The sequence below is a fragment of the Macaca nemestrina genome, chromosome 7 (genome assembly GCF_043159975.1).
Source record: "Macaca nemestrina isolate mMacNem1 chromosome 7, mMacNem.hap1, whole genome shotgun sequence".
In the NCBI taxonomy this organism is placed as follows: Eukaryota; Metazoa; Chordata; class Mammalia; order Primates; family Cercopithecidae; genus Macaca; species Macaca nemestrina.
In genome coordinates, this window is record NC_092131.1 from 129,788,476 (window position 1) to 129,813,298 (window position 24,823).

The window sequence follows — 24,823 nt, forward strand, 5'->3', positions numbered from 1 at the left end:
CTCTTAACAGCAGGAAAATGACAAGGGCAAAAAGTTTTCATTGAAATATTTTCTAGGCCTTTAAATTTGATTGTGAATTTTCCATTGATTTGGAAACTTAAATTTGAATGTGATTGTGAGAAATAGGCTTGCATTTTTCTCCAAGGATCTTAACCTCTTCATCATTTCTAACTTTCATATTACTAATGTGGGGTAGATAGATGGTAGATTAGAATTATAAATGAGCAGTATTTGACCCAATTAATTATTATTCTTGAGACAGTTTCTTCTAGCACATCATACTTTTTTGGTTAACTTTTTCATTGTTGGCTGCTTGTTTGCTGTTCTTTCTGCTTGTCTTTTCTTTTTTCTTTAACTCTAAAAGGTGGAGTACCCTAGGACACAGTCTTTGTTTCTTCTTCTCTATATTCTTCATTGAGGTTATCTTACCCAGTCCCATCACTTTAAATATCATCTGTATACTGAGGCTCCTAGGTGATATTTGTTGCTACTATTATACCACTCAGATCTGTAGGGGTAGGAAAATTATTGAAAAGCCACTACTTTATGGAGTAATTTTATGAAAGTGATGACAAATCAAATTATGATAATTATAAAAATTGGACAGGAATATGAAATTAGAATATTAGAAGACAGAGGTGAGGAAATTGTGATTGAATTCTAGAGAATGTTTTTTAAGCTTGACATTGATCCATTTGTCTCATCTTCTGTGTCTCCAAGTCCACATTTCTTCTTATGTCATATTATAGTCTTCCACTTTGAGAGCTTCTTTCTAAACAATAAGAAAGCCAAATCTTTAAGAGTTTTATATTTCTTTTATGTAAAATAAAGATTCATTGCTTTTTACATTTTATTTCACTACCTTTTTCTTTTTTTAAAAATTTAACTTTAAGTTCCGGGGTATATGTGCAGGTTTGTTATATAGGTAAACTTGTGTCATGGGGGTTTGTTGCAGAGATTATTTCGTCACCCAGGTGTTAGGCCTAGTACCCATTAGTTATTTTTCCTGATCCTCTCCCTTCTCCCACTCTTTATCACCCCTTGTATGTCTCCGTGTGTTCTCATCATTTAGCTTCCACTTAGAAGTGAGAACATGCTGTGTTTGGTTTTCTGTTCCTGCGTTAGTTTGCAAGGGATTATGGCTTCCAGCTTCATCTATATTCCTGCAAAGGACATGGTTTTCTTCTTATTTATGGCTGCATTGTATTCCATGGTGTATAAGTACCACATTTCTTTATCCAGTGTGTCATTGATGAGCATTTAGGTTGATTCCATGTCTTTGCTCTTGTGAATAGTGCTGCAGTGAGCATATGCTTACATATGTCTTTATGATAAAATGATTTCTATTCCTTTGGATATATGCCCAGTAATTGGATTGCTGGGTCGAATAGTAGTTTTGCTTTTAGGTCCTTGAGGAATTGCCACACCGTCTTCCCCGATGGTTGAACTAATTTACACTCCCTCCAACAATGTATAAATGTTCCTTTTTATCCGCATCCCCACTAACATCTGTTGTTTTTCGACTTTTTAACAATAGCCATTGTGACTCGTTTCATTGTGGTTTTGATTTGCATTTCTCTAATGACCACACCACCTTTTTCATTACAAAATTTTTTTAAATATTTATTTTTATTTTTAACTTTAAATGTAACCTTCTGAGATTGTTTTGTATTCCCAGCTTTGTTTTTGTTTATGTTTGTTTGGTGTATTTTTTTCTTTTTTTTTGAGATGGAGTCTCACACTGTCACCTGGGCTGGAGTGCAGTGATGTGATCTCAGCTCATTGCAACCTCTGCCTCCCAGGTTCAAGTGATTTTCCTGCTTCAGCCTCCCAAGTAGCTGGGATTACAGGCACCCGCCACCATGCCCAGCTAATTTTTTGTATTTTTAGTAGAGACAGGGTTTCACCATTTTGGTCAGACTGGTCTTGAACTCCTGACCGTGTGATCACCTGCCTCGGCCTCCCAAAGTGCTGGAATTACAGGTATGAGCCACCGCGCCCGGCCGTTATTTCTTTAATAAAAATTTCAGCCCCTTAATCTCAAGCACTGAAATTGAGATATCCATTGGGGTATAATGTGTCATCTGAGGCTTGAGGTTCTCTTCCAAGTTCACAGGTGGTTGACAGGATTCAGTTCCTTGTGATTCTAGGACTGAGGCACCTAGTTTTCTGTTGTTGTTGGATGTCAGTCAGGGGCCATTCTCAGCAATTAGAGGCTGATGTGATTTTTTGCCATGTGACCCTGCCTGTAACATGGCAGTTTGCTTCTTCAGGGTCAGCAGGAGAAGCTCTATTTACAGCAGAACTCAAATCCCTTTTGAAGAGCTTTTTCTGTCTGATTATGTCAGTCCTATCCAGGATGATCTCCCTTTGATTAAAAAATCAATTGGTTTGGGTTTTTATATCTTTAAAATCCCTTCATTTTTATCATGTAACATCAGGTTCATATGGGAGTGGAATCCATTGTATTTACAGTTCTGCCTACACTTACGAGGAGGGAATTATACAGAACTTGTACTCCCCAGGGGATGGGAATCTTGTGGGCTATCTTGGGTTTTGGTCAAACACAGAAGTCAGGAGTGGATGTAGAGAGATGAGTTCAGAGGCTGCAATAGTGAGAATGATATTTGCTTTGTAGAATGGTGACATATTGACAGGGAGAAATGTATGGATTTAAAAGAAAAAAAATTGATGACTAAATCAACAGGACCTGGTAATGACTTGAATAATGGGAAGCAAGGCAAACAAAGGAGGTGTCAAGGATGAGTCCTACATTTCTGGTTTACACAGCTGTAAGAATATTGGTACCCTTCAATGAGATAGGAAACACTAAATGAGGTCTTGTTTGGGTGGGAAAATATTACTTGGTATTTGGGTTTGCTGAGGTTAACCTATGAAAGACAGACATGCGTTTCAGAGAAAAGGGCTGGAAGTATAAAGTTTGGAGTACAAAGTAAATAAATAGATATTGTATTGGCATATCTGGATTCTATAACTATGGTATGTTATAAAAAGGGTACATTATGTAAACCATAGTGTAGTTAGACTTTAGTTTTTATCTTTGTCTGAAGGTCTGTCTTTTAAATTCAACTCATTTATAAAATTTATTGTGATAATGTTTATATGCTTATTCTTTGTCTTATATTTGTTGATTTAGTTTTCAAATATTGTACTTTCCCTGAATTTTATCAGACTATCTTCATTTTTCTTTTCTTTCTGGGGGAAAAATACAGTGGTATTCTATTATATTTTCATTCTACCATTGGTTTTCTTGATAGTTGGTTCACCTTACGCTCAGATTCCATATCCAAAGATTCAACCATTTGCAGATTAAAAATATTCTAAAACTGCACAACAATAAAAAATAATACAGGTTTCTGGTGTTGAAGATAGAGAATTTGATACCAATCTTCTCTCTGCTATGTAGGCAGTTATTTTTTGGTCTAGGAACTGGAAGCTTCTTTTTCCTTCAGTATTCAGAAATTAATTCATCACCTGTGTGGTAGGTTGTAGTATTACCTTCTTTTTACAGATGTATAAGCAGTAGCCTAAGAGGTTAAGTAACTTAGTCACGATTATGCAGCTAGAATAAGTAGAAAAACTAGAATTGGAAGATAGTCTAGTTCTTAATCATTACTCTCTATTTTCTTTATACTTCAAAACAGAGTTATAAATATATGCCTGAATATACAAGCTTCAAAATAAACCCCTAGATAATAAATATGTAAATTGCTAGGATTTATATTCTTCTAAGTGCCAAGACTCAATTCTGTAAGACATGTGCCCTACCCTACTCCTCCCCCCCCCTTTTTTTTTTGTAAATTTATGCTTTCTAAATGGTGAAATTCTTGTTTTTTTAAGAACAATTTCAGACTTACAGGAAAATAGAGCAGATAGTATAGAGAATTGTCGTAAACTTGGAAAGCTTAGAGTGAGGAAAAAATAAATTTTGTAACTACATAATGAAGGAATTGTTTCTGTCCTCAAGGATGGAGTAATTCTAGGAGTTTCTATGGGTGACAAGCTGAAGACAACTATCAATGTAATTGTGGTTGTATTAGTGTATGTTTTAAGAGGGTGATTTGGATCCTGCAGAAATTAATGGCTGTTTGCTAACAGATTTGTTCCTCTGCCTAGAATACTCTTACCCACACTAACTGGCAAAGTCATTTGTTTGTAAACTTCCAATTATACCTTCTTTCCTAGGGGGAATATATATCCCAATTTTTAGTAAACATGTTTTGAGCTGGGTGACCTACATTTTGTTTCTCTCATCTTTAATGGCAGTTTTGGCCTAGATTCTCTGAGTGGGACTAATTGAATGAGTACATATGGAAAACTTCAATTGACTGGGTGCGGTGGCTCACGCCTGTAATCTCAGCACTTTGGGAGGCCGAGATGGGTGAATCACCTGAGGTCAGGAGTTCGAGACCAGCCTGACCAACATGGAGAAACCCTATTTCTACTAAAAATACAAAATTAGCCAGGCATGGTGGCATGTGCCTGTAATCCCAGCTACTTGGGAAGCTAAGGCAGGAGAATCACTTGAACCCAGGAGGCGGAGGCTATGGTGAGCCGAGATTGCGCCATTGCACTCTAGCCTGGGCAACAAGAGCCAAACTCTGTCTCAAAAACAAACAAACAAAAAACTTAAGTTATAGATTTTTTATTTTGAGAGAAAAATTAGTTTCTAATTCAGAATAGTAAGTTTCTTTCTTGAATGGGAGCAAAAAACTTTGTCATGGTATCTTAATCATATCATTGTCAATTCTACATGCACTTGTAATCCTTTTGTTTTTCAGGCTGTGACAGTGAGGAACTCCATGGCTAAGTCTCTATATAGTGCCCTGTTTGACTGGATAGTTTTTCGAATTAATCATGCACTTCTGAATAGTAAAGATTTAGAGCATAATACCAAGGTAATGATATATTAGATTATAATGTTTTTCCCTAAAAGCTATTTTAGTAAACTGGTTAATACATGAAATTTAAAAACACAGAATTATATAGAGTAATAAGTAAGAAATCACTTTTATTCATTATTTATTACCCTGTTCAGAAGAATTGTTCTGTGTGTCTTTCCAGACCTTTTTTATTATGTGTTTTTACCTCCCAAACGTGTATATTCAGAGTTGCTTTAAAAAATGTAAATAGAATCATGCTCTCTGTATTCTTTCAAACATATATATATATTTTTTTTACCTAGAATCTCTTGAAATATTTTCTGTCTCATTATATATCTGGACCTGGTTATTTAAAAAAATGTTTTAATATAAATACATAATAAGATGTGTACCATAAATCCATCCATTAAAAATAGATTATTTTTGTTTTATTGTTATAGATAATGCTGTAACAAATATTCTTTTACTTACCTGTGTATTCATTTCTCTAGGATAAAATTATCAAAGTGGGATTGCTGTCTTTGTTTGTTTGTTTGAGATGGTATCTCGCTCTCACCCAGGCTGGAGTGCAGTGGCATGGTCTCGCTACAACCTCTGACTTCCAGGTTCAGGCGATTCTCCTGCCTCAGCCCCCTGAGTAGCTGGGATTATGGGTGCCCACTATCACATCCAGCTCATTTGTGTATTTTCAGTAGACACAGGGTCTCACTTTGTTGGCCAGGCTGGTCTTGAACTCTTGACCTCAGGCAATTCACATGCTTCGGTTTCCCAAAGTGCTGGGATTATAGGCATGAGCCACCATGCCCTGCTGATTGCTGAGTTTAAGGATAGATACATTTTAAAAATTGGACACTTTCCAAAAAAGACTATACATTTCCAGCAGCAGTGTGTGAAAGCACCTGATCCCCTACACCTTTACCCACATTGGATGTTATCAGTATTTAAATTCTCCTAATCTGATAAGGGAATGAATGGTCATTTTATTGCATTATTTTTAATGATAGATAAAAGTTCAGCATCACCTTATGTTTTCTCTATTTTATTTATTCTCTATGTTTTTAAAATATCTTTGTGTTATTTTTGTTTTTTATTTTGTCTTTTTGATACTCCTTTTATTTTTAATTTAATTTTATTTTTGAGACAGTGTCTCACTCTTTTTGCCCAAGCTGGAGTACAATGGTATGATCTTGGCTCGTTGCAACCTCCGTCTCCTGGGTTCAAGTGATTCTCCTGCCTCAGCCTCCCAAGTACCTGGGATTACAAGTGCTCGCCACTAGTTTTTGTATTTTTAGTCAAGATGAGATTTCACCATGTTGGCCAGGCTGGTCTCAAACACCTGACCTCAAGTGACCTGCCCTTCTTGGCCTCCCAAAGTGCTGGGATTACAGGCGTGAGCCACCATGCCTGGCCTACTCCTTTTTAGAAGGCATTTATTGTGGATATTTGTGGAGGCCTATAGTTTGATATATATTACAATTATTTTCTTAGTTATTTACTTTTTAGATTTATTTATAATATCTGTTTTTGTGATTTTATGTTGTAATTTTTTTGCAGTTAATTCTGTCATTTTTCTTGTTTTTAGTTTTGCATTTTGTATATGTATTTTACTTACAGAGGAAGGCCTCTTCTAGCCCAAGATTGTAAAATATTTATTCTTATATTTTTATAATTATAATTTTTTATGTTTAGACTTTTTCTAACTAGAATTTATTTTTAATATGGCAGATGATAGGTATTTAATTTCACATCTAGTTGTATTTTCTGGGCAGCCTTCATGGACTAGTCCACCTTGTCAGACTGATTAAAAATGTCATCTTTTTAATTTAATCATATTGCCTTAAATGTGAAATTGCTCTTATGTTAATTTTTCATGCTTCAGGTAAACTCACAGTCACAAAAATTAATTTAAATTGTAATCTAATTTGTCAAATTGATATATTTTCGAAGGGCATTATTTTAATTTTTTTTAAGGGCCTAAACTTGGCAGAATTAAACAAAATAGTACAGGCTTTAAAAAAAAATCTTACTATTTATCATTCATTATATCAGTTTGCCCATTGTATCTCTTAGCACCAGTGGAGAAAAATTATTTTCATTTAACCAAAATTGTCATACAACTGTATTTCTAGAATGGGTTGGGGTCATGAGAAAAGTGTTTATATGCAGGTATTAGAGCCAAATCCACAGTAAGAAGTTAGCTTATTCCTAGAAGTATAAACATTTGTGTTCTGTATTCTACCAAACAGCTGAAAGATTTGAATGTGGTTGACTTTAGGGAGCAGACCTTGATGAGGCATGGATTGCTGTCTTTCGTTATAATCCTTTTAGCACTATTCAACATTTTAAACCTCATACTTTTTTTTTAAAATAAATATTTTTAACTTTATGAAACCATATGTTCTGGCTGAGTGTGGTGGCTCACGCCTGTAATCCTAGCACTTTGGGAGGCCGAGGCGGGTGGATCACCTGTACTAAGGAGTTTAATACCAGACTGGCCAACATGGTGAAACTCGTCTCTACCAAAAATACAAAAAATTAGCCAGGAGTGGTGGTGCATGCCTTGGTAAACCGAGCTGCTGGTGAGGCTGAGGCAGGAGAATCGCATGAACCCCGGTGGCAGAGGTTACGGTGAGCTGAGATCATGTCACAGTACTCCAGCCTGGGCAACAAATCGAGACTCCGTCTCAAAAAACTAACAAAAAAAAGAAACCATACGTTCTGACATCTAGTTTCACTCAGTCTTCATGAGGCTTATAAAATATACTAGTTTGGTTCTTAATGAAGAATTCTATTTATTGGAGTGTAGAAGTCAAAATAGGAAAAATTGCATCGTCTTCTTGATATAGCCAGGAGTAACCTGCCTCTCTTGATCCTTCATTTAAATAACCTTTTGATTTCCCCATACTCTGTTTTTTTCCATTCCCTTTTAGATCTTAGGGATTTCTGAGGTTTCTTAAGATAACAGGCCATTAACCTTGCTTCACACATTTCTGTAATCTATAGATTATATGTATTAACGGTTTGGATGTATTTTTTAATTAGGACAAAAGTAAGATAAAGAGAACTGGAATACTTTTAATTCATGATATATTTTGAATACTGACCAAACACAATCCCCTGTGTACTGCTTTAGAGGAATTGAGCATTTTGTTACTCATGTTGTGGATATTTTTCATTAAATAAATTTAAACATTACTTTTAATCAAAACTTTCTCTTGTTTTACAGACATTGTCCATTGGTGTTCTTGATATTTTTGGGTTTGAAGATTATGAAAATAACAGCTTTGAACAGTTCTGTATTAATTTTGCTAATGAACGTTTACAGCACTACTTTAATCAGCATATCTTTAAATTGGAACAAGTGAGTACCTAAATATGTATACACTTGTCCCCCCATCACACATATCTTTCAGTCATACTCATAATAATTCACTTTATTTTTTCAGACATTTTATTGATTTACATAGTATTTCTATTAAATATTGAAACGTGCCTTTACAAACAAGAATAACGATGTAAATTGGCTTGGGAAGAAATACCGTTGCCTCTTTGTATATGTAAACTCAACTGATGGGGTTAGAAATGTGTAAGATACAACAGAGTAGTCTGGTAGCTTCCATTGTTTATCATAATATCAGTTACAATATTTTATTAAAAGAATGGAAAGCACATAATAAGCATTTTAAATCTTGTCTTTCAATACAAATATTGTGGTCCACATATCATTGTAAGCAGATGACAGAGGTTTTATAGTCCCCGAAATAGATTTGCTGGCTGGGCGCGGTGGCTCACAGCGATAATCCCAGCACTTTGGGAGGCCAAGGTGGGTGGATCTCTTGAGCCCAGGAGTTAGAGACCAGCCTGGGCAGCATGGCAAAACCCTGTTTCTACAAAAAATATAAAAATTAACCAGATGGGGTATTGCATGCCAGTAGTCCCAGCTACTCAGGAGACTCAGGTGGGGGGATCACCTGAGCCTGGGAGATGTAGGTTGCAGTGAGCTGTGTTCGAGCCACTGCGTGCCAGACTGGGCAACAGAATGAGACTGTCTCAAAAAAAAAAAAAAATTGCTTATATATGCTTATTTGATTGCACCTTTGTTGTTTTTGCAGGGGTGTATGTTTTTTAGAAATGGGTCTTCTTGCTCTGTCACCCAAGCTGAAGTACAGCGGCTTGATCTTGGCTCACTCTGTCGACCTCTGGGGCTCAAACAGTCCCCCCACTTCAGCCACTCAAGAGCTGGGACCACAGGTGCACGTCACCACGCCCAGCTAATTTTTGTTTTTATTTTTTATAGAGACAAGGTGTCACTATGTTGCTCAGAGTGGTCTCAAACTCTTAGGCTCAAGCGATCCTCCCCCCTTGACCTCCTAAAAGTGCTGGGATTTCAGGCACAAGCTACCACGCCTGGCCTTGAATGAACCTTTGAATAAAAAGATGTGTGTGTTTGTTTTGTTTTGCTTTTATTGCTGGTGTTGATTGTTTTTTTCTTTTCTTTTTTTTTCTTTCACACAGGAGTTTAGAAACAATGGTGTTGATTTTTAATTGCTACCTTGGGCTTGGTCACTGTGTGTAATGCTAAGTACAGTCAGTCAGTCCTCCTTATCTTTGGGTTTTACATCCAAGCATTCAACCCATGGCTGATACAAAGCTACTGATACAAACCTGCAAATACAGAGGGCTGACTGTACTAAGCCATTTTATATTAGAGATTTGAGCATCTGTGGATTTGGTATCCACAGGGGGTCCTGGAGCCAATCCCTCGAGGATATGGAGGGCCAACTGTATGCTTGTTTGATTGCTTTGGTCTCTTAGTTCTAGGATGGGATAGAGGAGCTTATTAACAGAATCTCAAGTCAATACAGAGTGTAGATACAAAGAAACTAGGTATGGAGAGACCAAGATGGGTAACTAGATATTTCTTATGAGAATCTCAAGATTGATTAAGTTAGTATAAAAAGAGTGTGCTTTCGGCTGGGAGCGGTGGCTCACACCTGTAATCCCAGCACTTTGGGAGGCTGAGGTGGATGGACGAGGTCAGCAGTTTGAGACCGGGCTGACCAGCATGGTGAAACCCCATCTCTACTAAAAATACAAAAATTAGCCGGGTGTGGTGGTAGGAGCCTGTAATCCCAGCTACTAAGGAGGCTGAGGCAGGAGAAACGCCTGAACCCGGGAGGCGGAGGTTGCAGTGAGCTGAGATCATGCCACTGTACTCTAGCCTGGGCGACAGAGTGAGACTCCGTCTCAAAGAAAAGAGTGGGCTTTCAGTTTCCATGAGAATTATTGGGGTAAAGGGAGGGTCAAACAAAATGTGGACTTTTTCTCCAAACTGAGGTTGAAATCAGTAATAGGTTTACATTGTACCCCAGAATTTGTGTGTGAGGACATAGGCAGACACAGGTTTCATCAAACTGAACTCAAGGGAAATGGTTAAGAATAGAGAATGAACAGAAAGACTACAGCAGCTAGCAGGTCTACAGAAAAGGGGGAGAAAAGATCTTTACATCATCAAGTCTCCCATCATTGGATCTTGTTGCTCTCTGTCTTAACTTTTTAAAAAAGTGCCTCTATTTTGCTTAAAGGACATAATGGCTGGTTAACAATAACATGACAATATTAGTCCTGGCCAACTTGATGAATGCTTAAAGTTTTAAACATACAACCTTTTAGCTAGATGCTACACTAGAGCTTTGGAAAGATAATATTGTTACAATATTAGCTAACACTTATGAGTTATGTAGTGTTATTTATCAGTCAGTACTATTTTTATTCTAGTTTTTCAGATGATGTCTAAAGCCAGTATTCAAACCTTAACACTCTGGCTGTATAATATTTTCTTTTAACCAAAAGCTAAGCTGGGATTGCCATCCATGTCTCTTGATTCAGTCCAAGACTCTTACTTAAATCATACTAAATTAATATTCTTTATCTCTTGCAGATAAATATATGTGTTAAAAGGGTGAGGGAATGCATTTTGTTGTCTGGGTTCTATATTTTACAGAGCAGAACATCAATTGCTCTGTGGATCATTAAACAGAACATTGGTTAAGTTGCTTTTGAAAAAAGACAGGTATTCTTTATTGTAAATTGAAATTATTCTTTTCTAGAAGTCTAGATTAGACAGCCAACCAGAAGAAATGCCTTGGCCATAAATGTATTATATAAAAATAAAAAACCTTAGAGTTTATGGAAAATGTGTTCAAAACTACTTGGAAGATGGGTGATTCTCATTAACTTGCTACCCTGAATATCAATGTTTTGGGCAATGTGGTGCAATTATGGATCAGAATCTTGTCAAGTGTCTTATTTATATGTACCTCATTGGTAACTGGTATGAAATGGGTACTCAGTGACTCAGTGATTACTTGTTAAGTTCAGTTGAGTATAAAATCAGTTAAGGTTAAAATATTTAAAAAGAAGATATAGTGTCATGGGTACGTTTATAGGAAAAATCTTCAATATGATGACTGTGGTTTGGTTCTAAATTTTGTCCAAAAGGAGTACATAGGCATGTAGGATGGGAAAGAGATGTAATAATTGCCATGCAGGATGTAAATGCTGAAATCAGATATAAGGTAAAGTAGTTACACAAAGGATGAGGTTGATTGGAACTACCTGAAAGCTGCAGAAATTTTCCAGGGTTGATTCTGGTATATAGCTTCAAATAGTGAGCTGGAGCTCACTAGATTGTCAATGGGAAAATATATTTTAGGCAAAGGTAACATACACATTGTACTTAAAACTGTGGACTTACATGTCGTGCAGAGAAGATTAGAATTTTTCAGACAATGAGAAGCTATTTGAAGTATATTTAGCAGAGGACTTGAATTGGACTGAAGAGCAGTGAACTGGAAAGAAGGAGAAAAATCTATGAACTAGTTGAGGTACTGTCATGTGTCACTTAATGATGAGGATGTGTTCTGAGAAATGCATCACTGGGTGATTTTGCTGTTGCATGAACATCATCCTGTATTTACACAAACCTAGGTGGTATAGCCTACTACACACCTAGGCTATATGATATAGCCTGTTGCTCCTAGGCCACAAACCTATACAGCGTACTACACTGAATATTGTAGGCAGTTGTAACACAGTGGTAAGTATTTGTGTATCTAAATGTATCTAAACATAGAAAAGATACAGTAGAAATACAATATAAAAGATAAAAAATGGTACAGTTACATAGGGTACCTACCATGATTAGAGCTTGCAGGACTGGAAGTTACTCTGGGTGAGATGTTGGGTGAGTGGTGATAAAGGCCTAAGACATTACTGTACACACACTAGTTAGAGTTTATAAACACTGTACACTTAAGTTACACTAAGTTTATTTATTTTTTTCTTTTTGTAATAATAAATTAACCTGAGCCCACTGTGATGTTTTTACTTTATAAACTTTTTTTGACTTTTTGACTTTTGTAGTAGCAATTTAAAACACAAACACATTGTATAACTGTGCAAAAATGTTTTCTCTTTATATAATTATAAGCCCTTTATTAAATTTTTTTAAAACTTTAAAAACATTTTTGTTAAAAGCAAAGACATGTACATACATATTAGCATGTATACATACATATTACCATATTAGCATGTATACATACATATTACCATAGCATATTAGAATAGGCCTACACAGGGTCAGGATCAAGATGTCGGTAGATAATACGAATTTTTCATGAGATTAGGGATCACTGTTGTATATGCAGTTGGTCCTTGACCGAAATGTTTTTGTGTGGCACACGACTGTAAAATGGGTGAGTGATTCTGAACTGAATCAAGGTAGTGGTAGAGCCTATAATGTAGACTAAGAGACAGACCCAAAGAGGTTTCTGATATTTAAAAGTACAGCTATCCCTGCATATCCACAGGGGATTGGTTTAGGGACCCCCTGCTGAAGAATACTAAAATCCACAGATGCTCAGGTCCCTTATGTAAAATAGCACAGTATTTGCACATAATCTATACACATTCTCCAGTATACTTTAGATCATCTCCCAGTTTCTTATCCTTAATACATTGTAAATGTTATGTAAATAGTTGCTATACTGTTTCATTTCTAAGTTTATATTTTTTATTGTATTTTTTTTCTAAATATTTTTAATATGTGGTTCGTTGGATCTACAAATGTGGAATCTTTTGCAGATATGGAGGGCCAATTGTATGTTTTCTGTTATTTGTATTACTGCCCTCTTTTTTCTTTACTTGCTGAGAATTATTCTTCATTTTATTGATTCATGAGTAAATTGAACAACAGTTGTGTGCCAGGCAATGTGCTAAGCATAGAAGATAGAAAATTTACAGTGCAGGGATCTTATTTGAGGAGCTCATAATCTAGCAAGTTTTTGTTTCATCCATTTTACTTCTGTTTTGTCAGACTAGAAACTTTTGATGAACCTTACCTTGGAGAACAACCAAAAAACCTCAACAACATGTATTTGAAGGCATTGGAGTACCTTCAAATAAGTTTTACAGGGCCTAGACTATAAGAAAAAAATCCAGGGAAGTGAGCTCCGCATTTGGGTGCTGCCTTGTTCCTAGAGATATTTTGTTATTTTTGTAGTGTTTCTGATTCTAAAAGGGTCAGGCTTGAGAGTATGAGGAATTGAGCAGAGTTTTCTCCTGACACAAAAGTAAGGAAGAGGCCCTTGGTAATTCCTATAGGCTTTAGATTGAGATCCCCAAAGGGTTATATGTCAGACAAAAGTAAACCAGAAGTAAACCTGGCATCATATGGACTGAAGCCCAGTTTAAAATCATCTCAGTTCCCAATTAGGTTAAAATAATATAAAATTTGTGGTATTCTTAGCTACCTGCCAAGAGCAAATACAATCTCCACTAGAAGAAGACATCATCCAACTGCTAAAATTATCTTTATAATTTTTCATATACAGGATCTAACACACAGTCCAAAACAGAGAGAGAGAGAGAGACAGCAACAGAGACATAAATTAGCAGGGCCTGGTGGCAGGTGCCTGCAATCTCAGCTACTCAGGAGGCTGAGGCGGGAGAATCGCTTGCACCTGGGAGGGGTTCAGGGCGGTTCCAGTGAGCTGAGATCGTAATATTGCACTCCATCCTGGGTGACAGAGCGAGACTCCATCTCAAAAAAAAAAAAAAAAAAGTAGAAAAATAAAAAGCAGAACTATTTAATGTTTAAATATAACTAAAATACATGACAGTAAGAGCATATAAGTTAGGAGTAAAGAGAATTTAAGATACTCTAAGATCTTTATATTAAATGCTAAGTTACAGAGATATTATTTCTGTTAAGTTAAGGATACATGTTTTCTAGAATTGCCAAAAATAGTAAAAGAATATAAAACTTAAAAAAAATAGAGGATAAGTAAAGTAAAAATACTTAATCCAGAAGAAAGCAAGAAATAAATAAAAGGAATGCCACAAAAGTCAAAGAACAAGTAGTAAGATGTTTGATTTAATCTCACAAATATTGGTGATTACATTAAATATAATTGATTAATTGCCCCAACTAGAAGCTAAAGATTGTCAGACCGGATATAATACAAAACTAAACTAAATTGATTGTTGCTTATGAGAGACATTTTAAATATAGGTATATAGAAAGATTAAAAGTATGAGCAAAGATTTAGCAAACCTTAAGAAAAAAAGCAGTTGTAGCTATATTAATATCATATTTAAAGCATTACTAGAGATAAAAAGGAGTATTTAATAATGCTACCCTTTAGCATTATTCACTTCCTTGGGAAGTAGTATACAGTCCAAAATTTAAAAGTACCTGATAGCATAACCTCAAAATATATAAAGCAATAATGAATAAAACTCGAAGAAGAAAAATATATTTGCCATCATAGTGGAATGTTTTAACATACCATGCTGACTTGTTCATAGAATAAGTGTTGGAAAAGTTGGTAAGGATACAGAAGATTTAAAATATCTAGAAGATGAAATTAGTGCCTTTGTGGGCATCCATCACCGACTGTCCTTCAGAGCGGAATGTCAGTTTCCTGCCCTTAGGCCTGAAACCTAATCAATTAAGGATATAGAAGATTTAAACATCAAATATATAACTGATATGCATAGAACACTGCATCAACAGCTGCAGAATGCACTTTTTTTTTCAAGTTTGCATGGAATATTTACAAAATTTGTTTATATCCTGAACCATAAAACGAAAGTCAGATTTCCAAAGATTGAAATGACACAGATTTTAATACCATAATAAAATTATACCTGAAATCAATAGTTAAAAAATAACTGAAAAATACCTATGTGATTAAAAATTAAGAAATATTCTAAATAGCCTAGAAGTTGAACAATTAGAAAATACATTGTACTTAATGACATGTTACATGTTACAACTGTGGGAAATGCCTAAAGCTATACTTAGAGGAACATTTCATAGCTCTTAGATTTTTATTTAAAATCAGTGATCCCTGTCAATTGGGAAGATCAGCAAACTAAACCAGAGGAAAGTAGATAAAATGAAATAATACAAATAAAAGAGGAAATTAATAAAAGTGTGAAAACAAATATACCATGGGAGAGGATCAACCAAACCAAAAGTAATACTTTGAAAGGGCTAATAATATTGATGAACCCCTCAAGGAATTCATCTGAGAGAGAGAGAGAGAGAGACAGACAGACAGACAGAGGGATATAAATAACCAAAATCCCAATGATAGAGGGTATTACTCTGGATCCTACACATATTAAAAAGATAGTCGGACACATTGAATAACTTTATGTCAATAGACTTACCAAATGATACGAACAAAAGAACTTTTCAAAACTGACATAGAAGAAATAGAAAATCTGTTTCTATAACTGTTAATGAAATTGATTTTGTAATTTAAAACCTTTCTCTGAAGAACATTGCAAGCCAAGGTGGCTCCACTGGTGAATTCTACCAACATGAAAAGAAGAAATAGTATCAGTCTGACATAAACTGTTAGGTGGAATGGAAACAAAACAATTCTCAATACATTTTAGGGGGCCAGGATAATAATGATACACACATCTGTTAAGGACATTAGAAGTGGAAATTATAGGTCAATTTCACTCATAAACACAGATACAAAAATTCTAAACAAATATTAACAAAATCCATCAATATGTACAAAAGGATAATACATTGTAACCAAAGGGAGATTTTTTTTTTCAACATGTGCTTTACATTTAACTGAAACAAGCAATTTAATCATCTGTTAATAAGGAGAAAACACAGTTATCTCTAGAGATACATAAAAAGCAGTTGATAAAACTGCGTAGCTATTCCTTTGTTTCTTTTAAAGTAGGAGTAGAAAATAATTTTCTGATAAGGGACATCTACAAAATACGTACAACTAATATCTTATTGAATGAAAAAGACTGAGTGCTTTTCCTCTGAGACTAAGAACAAGGCAATAATGTTTTATGAGAGTTTTGCTTGTTTGTTTGTTTTTAAGACAAGAGTCTCGCTCTGCAGCCCAGGGTGGAGTGCAGTGGTGCGATCATAGCTCACTGCAGACTTAATCTCCCAGGCTCAAGAGATCATCTTGCCTCAGCCTCCCAAGTAGCTGGGACTACAGGTGCATACCACCATGCTCAGCTAATTTTTTTCTTTATTTTTGTAGAGTCAGGGTCTCAATATGTTGTCCCGGTTAGTCTCAAACTCATGGCCTCAAGTGATCCTCCCAACTAGGCCTCCCAAAGCATTGGGATTACAGGTGTGAGACACTGTGCCCAGCCAAGTTTTTATCATGAACACAAGCACGTCATACAAGGGGAAATCCAAATGGGCAGTAAATATAGGGAAATGTTTTTTCTTTGTCATTTATTCATCAGGGAAATCAAAACTAAAATCACAATGAGATACCAGTAGGCATTCACCAAAATGACTAAAATGAAAAAGACAAGACAATACGAGTATTGGAGAGAGATGTCTATAGGGACATACACTGGGGTGGGTATGTAAATTGCCACAACCACTTCAGAATGCTGTTTGGTAGTATCTGCTGTGGTTAAACATGTAGTTTATAGTCCTGTGTTTTCACTGAAAAAGTAGGTATAAATGTACACCAAAAATTTTGTGCAGAAATGGTTGTAAGACATTATTTTTAATGACCAGATATTAGAATTAAGAGCAGTGTCTATCAGTAGTAGAGTGGGACTTGACTTGTGCCTATAATCCCGGTGTTGTGGGAGGATTGCTTGAAATTGCTTGAGGCCAGGAGTTCAAGACCAGCCTGGGCAACAAAGAGAGATCCTGTCTCTTAAAAAAAAAAAGAAAAAAGTAGAATGGGTGAACAAGTTATTGTATGCAGATACAATGGAATACTCTACAGCAGTGATTCTCAAAGTTTATTCCTTCTCTCTCCTCAATAGAACCTTTTTAGAAATGAAAATTCTAAGTACTCTATACCTACTTATGCAGAAATTCTGGGGATGGAGTCCCAATACTCTGTGTTTTAACAAGCTCTTCATGTGATTCCGTTGTACATTAAAGTTTTGGAACTAATGCTTTGTAGCAGAGTTTGGCACACTTTTTCTATAAGGGCCAGATCTTTTAAGGTTTTTTGGGCCATATGTCTCAACTCAGCTGTTACATTGAGAAGGTAGCCATAGACAATATGTAGCTGAGTGATTGTGTTGTTTCACAATGCAATTAAAATGAATGAACTTTAGGTATATCCAACAAAATGGATGTGTCTCTGAAACATTAGTTGAGTGAAAAAAGAAAAGAGAGAGACAAAATGAATATGTGTTATGTGATTCCATTTAGATACTATTTATAAATAGGGGAATCTTATTAATTGTATTAGAAGCTAACTTTAGGTAGGAGGGTTTGGATAGTCCTTGGGAAGAGATGATGAGGAGGACTTTTGGACTTCTAGTAATGCCTATAAAAATCATTATGCTCATACTATCTAGTGTGTATATTTTTCATGCTGCAAAAAATTGGGGGAAATCCCTTTCTTACTACCATTTGAGAGTGACCTTTATATGACAATTTCTTACATGTGAAATTGTTAATTAAAATAAAAGAATTAAGTATTTACCTTTCCTAGTTAGAGTAACTATAGTTTATGTTAGGGTTCATTCTTCTTTACTGGATAATAATGAATACAGAAAGTATGATGAAATTTCAAAATCAAAAAGAGCAACAAAAAAGAAGTTCAAAATCACTATTTGCAGATTGGTAGTTGACTTGTGCAAGTACTGTAAGTGAATGCTAAAAAATTAGGTACATGGGATATTTTAGTTGATGCCCAAATATCACTACAGTGCAGAGACATATCTTCTTTACATTCTCAGGTGCATTTTTCCTGAAAAAAGCCATCTAAAAAGTAAAAGTATCACAGGGATGAATAAAAGAATATATCTCAGTACAGGAAAGAATAAGAAAAAATGGAGTGCTTTGTAAGATGATTTTAAGTAGTTACTCAAGACCTGAACCTCAAGTTTTTTAACCCTAGAATTCAAAACCTTTTCTTAAAAAAAAAAAAAATGTCCTAAGGATTTTATTTTGCCAAAGTTAAGTGTGTATGAATTCCATATAATTACTGGAGGGTGATGGGGTCCCACTTTTCCCAGAAATTGTTTCATAAAATTCATTGTTGATAATCTAGGAAATATAGTCCTTTTTGATGACTTAAAGTCATGTGGGAGATACTAGCCTTCTTTCTTCATTGTATGTATTTACTTAGTGGAGTCATCAGATAGTAAGACTAAAACAAATCTAGCCCTACATTTTGATTAGAATGAACTCAGAACTAGGATTCTAACAAATTTTGTGGCGTGTCCTTTTAAGAGAAAACAAATACATTGTATTAAGATTTATACAACTGAAATTATACATTCTTTCATTGTGTGGATTGGTGATTTTTAAAAAGCTTAGAATTTTAAGCAGGGTAAAAGCTTTTCAGTATATATTATATACCTGTTTTCTGCAAGATGAATAAATTGTTATTTTGTTTTTTGGTTTTTCTAGGAGGAATATAGAACTGAAGGTATCAGCTGGCACAACATAGATTACATTGATAATACCTGCTGTATAAATCTTATTAGCAAAAAACCAACAGGACTGCTTCATCTTTTGGATGAAGAAAGCAAGTGAGTGTGACTCTTTTCAATTTTGTTATTGGCTGTTTTGGCTTTTTATGTCCTTTTAAGTTTAAACTTTTTTCTTACATTACCAAATAAAGAGCCAATTTTGTGTGTGTGTGTGTGTGTGTGTGTATGTGTGTGTGTGTGTACAATTTTTTTTATATCTGTGTGTTTCTAGGTAATTAGGATGGACTTCATTACTTGAATTCATTTTTTTCTTAATTTCTTCTATATTTGTTCTATACACATTGATGTCAGACCTGTTGAATTTGTTTTTTTGGTTACATGTTTCTTTCTTTGTAAATTGAGCTTCACGTATGAGATGTGTTTGCAGTTTTCATGTTCAGCGGAAAAGAATATCGTGATAGGCTGAACGTGGTGGCTTATGTCTGTAAACTCCTGACTTTGGGATGCCAAGGCGGGAGGATCACTTGAGGACAGAAGTTTGAGACCAGCCTGGCCAACATGGTGAAATCCTGTCTGTGCTGAAAATACAAAAATTAGCTGGGCATGGTAGTGCAGGCCTATAATCCCAGCTACTCAGGAGTCTGAGGCATGAGAATCGCTTGAACCCAGGAGATAGAAGTTGCAGTGAGCCAAGATGGTGCCACTGCACTATAGTCCAGCCTGGGCAACAGAGCAAGACTTTGTCTCCGAAAAAACAGAAAAAAGAATATTATGGTAAATTAGTAATGTCTACCATGATCGTGCAGTGTAAGTGGCAACATCTGCCAGTTATTTACTATTCCTTGTCAGCACTGTTCAATGTAACTGAGTTAAATATATGCTTCAGAAATAATGCTTTATGTAGCATTCTTCAGAGTATTCTCAACAATCTATAAAATGTAGTTGATTATCCTAAGAGATGGCAAATCTAGATTTGGAGAAACTGAGATGAGGAGGTTGTGAAGTTTTTATGACTTTTTAGTAAAAAATTTAGAAATTGAATTTGTTTACCTGATTTCTAGTTTAATTTGATACTCATTATAACAGGATAGAAAGTATTAAAGATTTACTATTAGAGGTAAGATGATTGTGTAAGGTGGTAGAATAAAAAACTAACAGAAAGAAGACTGCTAACAGTTTAGTGTCACTCTGACCTACTCTATCACTAGTCAACTTCCATTAATCTAAAGAAATTAAAATGTTGTTAACACAAGTAAAAAGTACCTTCATTTTCTGTCCAGAGTTTTGTACAAGTTTCTTGCATTACTCTGTGTGCCCCAACATAATTATTATCTCATAAAATTGTAAGGTTTGTAATTCACTGTTTGTATACCTTACCTCTGGTATATGTTTATTTGGGAAGGCTTTATAGGTGATTTTGATATTCAGTGTTGAGAACCATTGTGGTTGATAATGCAATGATAAGCACTTTTTTTTGTTCGGGGAATTTTATAGTAACAAAAAAAACATTTAAGAAACAATCCAAGAGAAAAGATTATATAGGTAGGAAATGGGGGACCTGAGATTCAAACCTGTCAAGTATTTCTGACTAATAAACTTGTGCTTTGAAGTATTACATTGCTTCCCTGTAATATTTAGGTGTTAGAGTCAGAAGTCCAGGATTTGTATCCCATTTCTATTAACTACTGTTACAGAAAAACTCTCAAACCATGTTTTTCCTCTGCTCTCACACCACAGTAACAAACACAGAAGACTTCTGTGACCAAATATGTGGGGTTTTTTCCCCCACTAACAAGCAGTAGACACCAGCTGGGTATCCTCTATTCACATTTGACACTATCTACCTGGAGGTAGCATCAGATCCCACAGATCGAGGGCTCAGTCCCCAAAACTGCACCCCACCCCGCCTTCAGATACCAGCCAATAACCCATGCTTCCAGAACTTCTGACCAACCAGCTTCTCCTTGAGTTCATTTAATTTGCCCGAGCAGCTTGCAAAACTCAGGGAAAACGAAACAGTGAGGAGATGCATAGGATGAGGGAAGGAGCACAGAGCCTCCATGTCCTCCCTGGGTGTACCACCCTCTAGGAACTCCCACATGTTCAGCTATTCAGAAGCTTTCCGAATGCTGTTTTTTGGGGTTTTTATGGAGGCTTCATTACATAGGCATTATTGACAACTGTGTAGAAATGTGATTGGAAAAAAAGTATGATCTCATACTAATAGACTGAGTGGGAAACCCAGTGAGGCCTGTTTGTCTAGATTCTTCTTGGCCTCTCTGTGCAGCATTCTTTTCTTTAGAGTATGGGGCGGGACCCTTTCTGGAATGAGGATCTTTTGCTGCACAATCAGATTGGAGACCTTCCTTGGGCAGGTAAAAGGAAGACAGGAGACAGTTAGAGAGAAAGATTCTGTTTCCTGCAGCTTGCTCTTGTGACCTGCTCCTGAGACCGAAAGCACCCCAACATTATAAAAAAAGAGTACACCAAGGGCTATGGTAGTTAATAAGCCAGGAACCATGGATGAAAACCTACACACACACACACACACACACACACACACACACACACAAGATAAAATCATGTCACAGGCCACGCCCTGGCTTTCAAACATGGATCCTTTACATCATCAAAAGAATATACAACTCAAACATACTGCTGCATTACTAGACTCCCATTCAGTCATTAGTAATTAGTCCAGTTCATTATCATATTGTATGAATATGTGTCCCAGGGAGAGACCACTCAAGTTTGCAGACTTCCTTTCAATCTTGTCAGATTCTAGAAGCAGGAGCGGTCTCCGCAAACATACAACTTTTACCTTTCGAACATCTCTTATAACTGAGCTAAAAGACAATGTCATCTCTTGCTCTGAGCTTCTTTAAATGTGTTAATGTAATGTTAGATTTCCCTCAATGTATAACCCATTTATTCATATCTTTACCCTCAGCTACTATTCCTCCTCTCCATTAGTTCCCAAACTTTTCCTCCTTTGGAAGGCACATTAAGAATTGCCACTGTGCTGGTGGTTAGAATGCAAACAGCAATTCTGGTCTAGCAAGTACCTCCTCCTCAGTACCACTCCCCTTTAGATAGGGTAAATTACATGGATGCAGAACTAGTGAGCTGTTTTTATGGCCAGGAAAAATAGTTGCTTTCACTCTTAGCCCCAATTTTGCTAGATAGAGTGAAAGTACAACCCATCACCATCATGCCCTTAGGAATTTTGACTTAAGGTTTAAAAATGTAGTTACAGCCGGGCGCGGTGGCTCAAGCCTGTAATCCCAGCACTTTGGGAGGCCGAGACGGGTGGATCACGAGGTCAGGAGATCGAGACCATCCTGGCTAACACGGTGAAACCCCGTCTCTACTAAAAATACAAAAACTTAGCCGGGCGAGGGGGCAGGCGCCTGTAGTCCCAGCTACTCGGGAGGCTGAGGCAGGAGAATGGCGTGAACCCGGGAGGCGGAGCTTGCAGTGAGCTGAGATCCGGCCACTGTACTCCAGCCTGGGCTACAGAGCAAGACTCCGTCTCAAAAAAAAAAAAAAAAAAAATGTAGTTACAGTTTCTTGCTTAGAAATCATCCCTGCTTCCAGCGCTTGCAGTTGCAGCCCTGGTCCTAGGACCACTGCATCTGGTAGGTGAGAGAAAAAAAGTTTTTTCTTTTTGAGGTCATCTGGGGAAGAAAAAAATTATAGTTGTTATTCCGGTGTACTCCTCCCTTGGCAAGAATTGGATAGTTATACCGGCATCCTCCCCAACCCCTCTTTCCCAGATGAACCAGGAAAATAAGAAAAATCTAAGGGGATGCTCCTTTAGTCCCACTAATGTTGAGTGTGAGCACACACTCATGAAAGTGTGCAAGCCAGCCCTTCATTCTTTTATCTTCCCCTGTTTTAGACAACCAGTGTTTTAATTGCCCATTCTGCTTCTTCATCAAACTGTTACTCTGAGGAGGATTTTTTTTCCCTTTGTTGGACATCGTAGGCTATACAATGTGTTTCTCATTCTGAAAAGATGATGGTTGTCCAAATCCATGCAATATTTTCTGTTTTTTGTTTGTTTGTTTGTTTTTTGTTTTTTAAATGGCACTTTGAGCATTTGCATCTTCCACTGGGTAAGGAAAGCTCACTTCAGAGTCAATGACTATTCGTGTCAAGACCCATTTGTAGTCCCCCAGGATTACCAGCATCGGTCTCACTTACCATCTACATTCAGGGTCTTCCCACCAGGGAAACTGCCACGTAGCCATTGGAAGTCTCAGACTCTCTTGCTGACAAACAGAACAGTTCTTACTGGCATTTTGTGCTTGAGAGAAGGTGCAAGAGGACTGTCTAGATTTAGCCCTTCTCAGCACTGCTGTAGTACCCCCATATCTGCTAATTTAATGGACCTATGTAGAAGGGACCCCCTTAACTATAGCATTTACTGTAACCCCATAAATAGATAACAGACACATTCATTGGGCGAATATCCTTATCATCATAAAGCTAGTCTTACGTAGCTTGCATATGAAGCATATCAGCTGCTTCATCTGGGTGGTTCTGCTTGGCATTTCTCGGGAGAGTTGGGCAATCCTCCTTCCTAGAGTAAAAAGATCATACAGTGGCTTTTATCCAGTCCACTATGCTGGCTGTTCCCTTGGGAATAACCTCCTTTGTGTCTCAATCATGTATAGATGTCTCAGATTGCTTTAGTAGTGAGCTGTGTGTCCTACATCAACCCAAACATGTTTTCCACTGTAGCATTTAAAACCAGAGCTACTTCTCCTAATGTAGTTACTCTCATAATCCATTTTAGTAAAGATTCTTTAGGAAGCTAATGATATCAATCTACAAAATGGAACTATTCCTTCACACTATGCCCTCCAGTTTCTGTAGTTACTTCGTTTTGCCCTTCTTCCACATTGACTGCCTTCTTGGTAACCACATGTCTCAGAGGTACTTTGTTGTCCCTGCACAATTCTGTCCTTGGAGGGTGTCTTTGAGGCTAGCAGCCTGAGCTCAAACAGACTAAGATCTGAGCTTGATCCAGCTTCAAGGACCAACACAGTACTTTCTTTAAATTTCATTTTAGCTATTATAAATAACAATAATTAAGGGATTATTTATTTATAATAGCTAGTTTTATGGCTGTTTATTTATAACAGCCAGTTCATTTTTTCTTATTAGTTTGCATTTCCTTATGCAGCCAGTGAACCAGTTCCCCAGGAGTTGGAACCATCTCTAAATTCCACTGATTACTTTTACCTTTAATAACTGAGCATAGCAACTATGGCTTCATACCTTGGGTGACCGTGTGGCCACACCAGAACAAAGGTTTCTCATCTTCTACCCTTTTATCCTTTTTCTTCCCAAACCACATGTTTCAGTGAGCCAGGGCCTTTTTAGCAAATCTCACTTCTCTGACACCAGTTATTTGGGAAAAACATTAAAACCATGTTTTCCTCTGCTCGCACACCATAACAGTCAACATGAAGACATCTGTGACCAAATGTGTGTGGGGTTTTCCCCACCAGCAAGCAGTGGACACCAACTGGGTATCCTCTAATTCAGATTTGATACTATCTACCTGGAAGCTAGCATCAAATCCCACAGATCGAGGACTCAGTCCCCAAAACTGCACCACACCCCACCTTCAGACACCAGTGAATAGTCTACTCTTCCAGAACTTCTGACCAACCAGCTTCTCCTTGAGTTCAATTAATTTGCTGGAGTGGCTTGCAGAACTCAGGGAAACACTTACTTAGGTTTACCCCAGTGTATTATAAAGGATATTGCAAAGGATACAATGAAAAGATGTGTAGGGCAAGGTATGGGGGAAGGAGTAGAGAGTCTCCATGTCCTTCTTGGGTACTCTACCTTTGAGGAACACCCATATGTTCAGCTATCTGGAAGCTCTCCAAGTGCTGTCCTTTTGGGTTTTTATGGAGGCTTCATTACAT

General features: G+C 36.7%; 1 protein-coding gene across 11 annotated transcripts in view; it reads left to right on the forward strand.

Moving 5' to 3' along the window:
* The window catches only part of LOC105487515 (myosin IXA), a 299,768-nt gene that overhangs the window by 115,339 nt on the left and 159,606 nt on the right, over positions 1-24,823 (forward strand). For all 11 annotated transcript variants that reach the window (XM_071101117.1, XM_071101116.1, XM_071101115.1 and 8 more), the window contains 3 exons: positions 4,803-4,919; positions 8,131-8,265; positions 18,856-18,977. In XM_071101117.1, the coding sequence (XP_070957218.1) occupies positions 4,803-4,919; positions 8,131-8,265; positions 18,856-18,977 (374 nt within the window). The remainder of the gene's footprint in view (positions 1-4,802; positions 4,920-8,130; positions 8,266-18,855; positions 18,978-24,823) is intronic.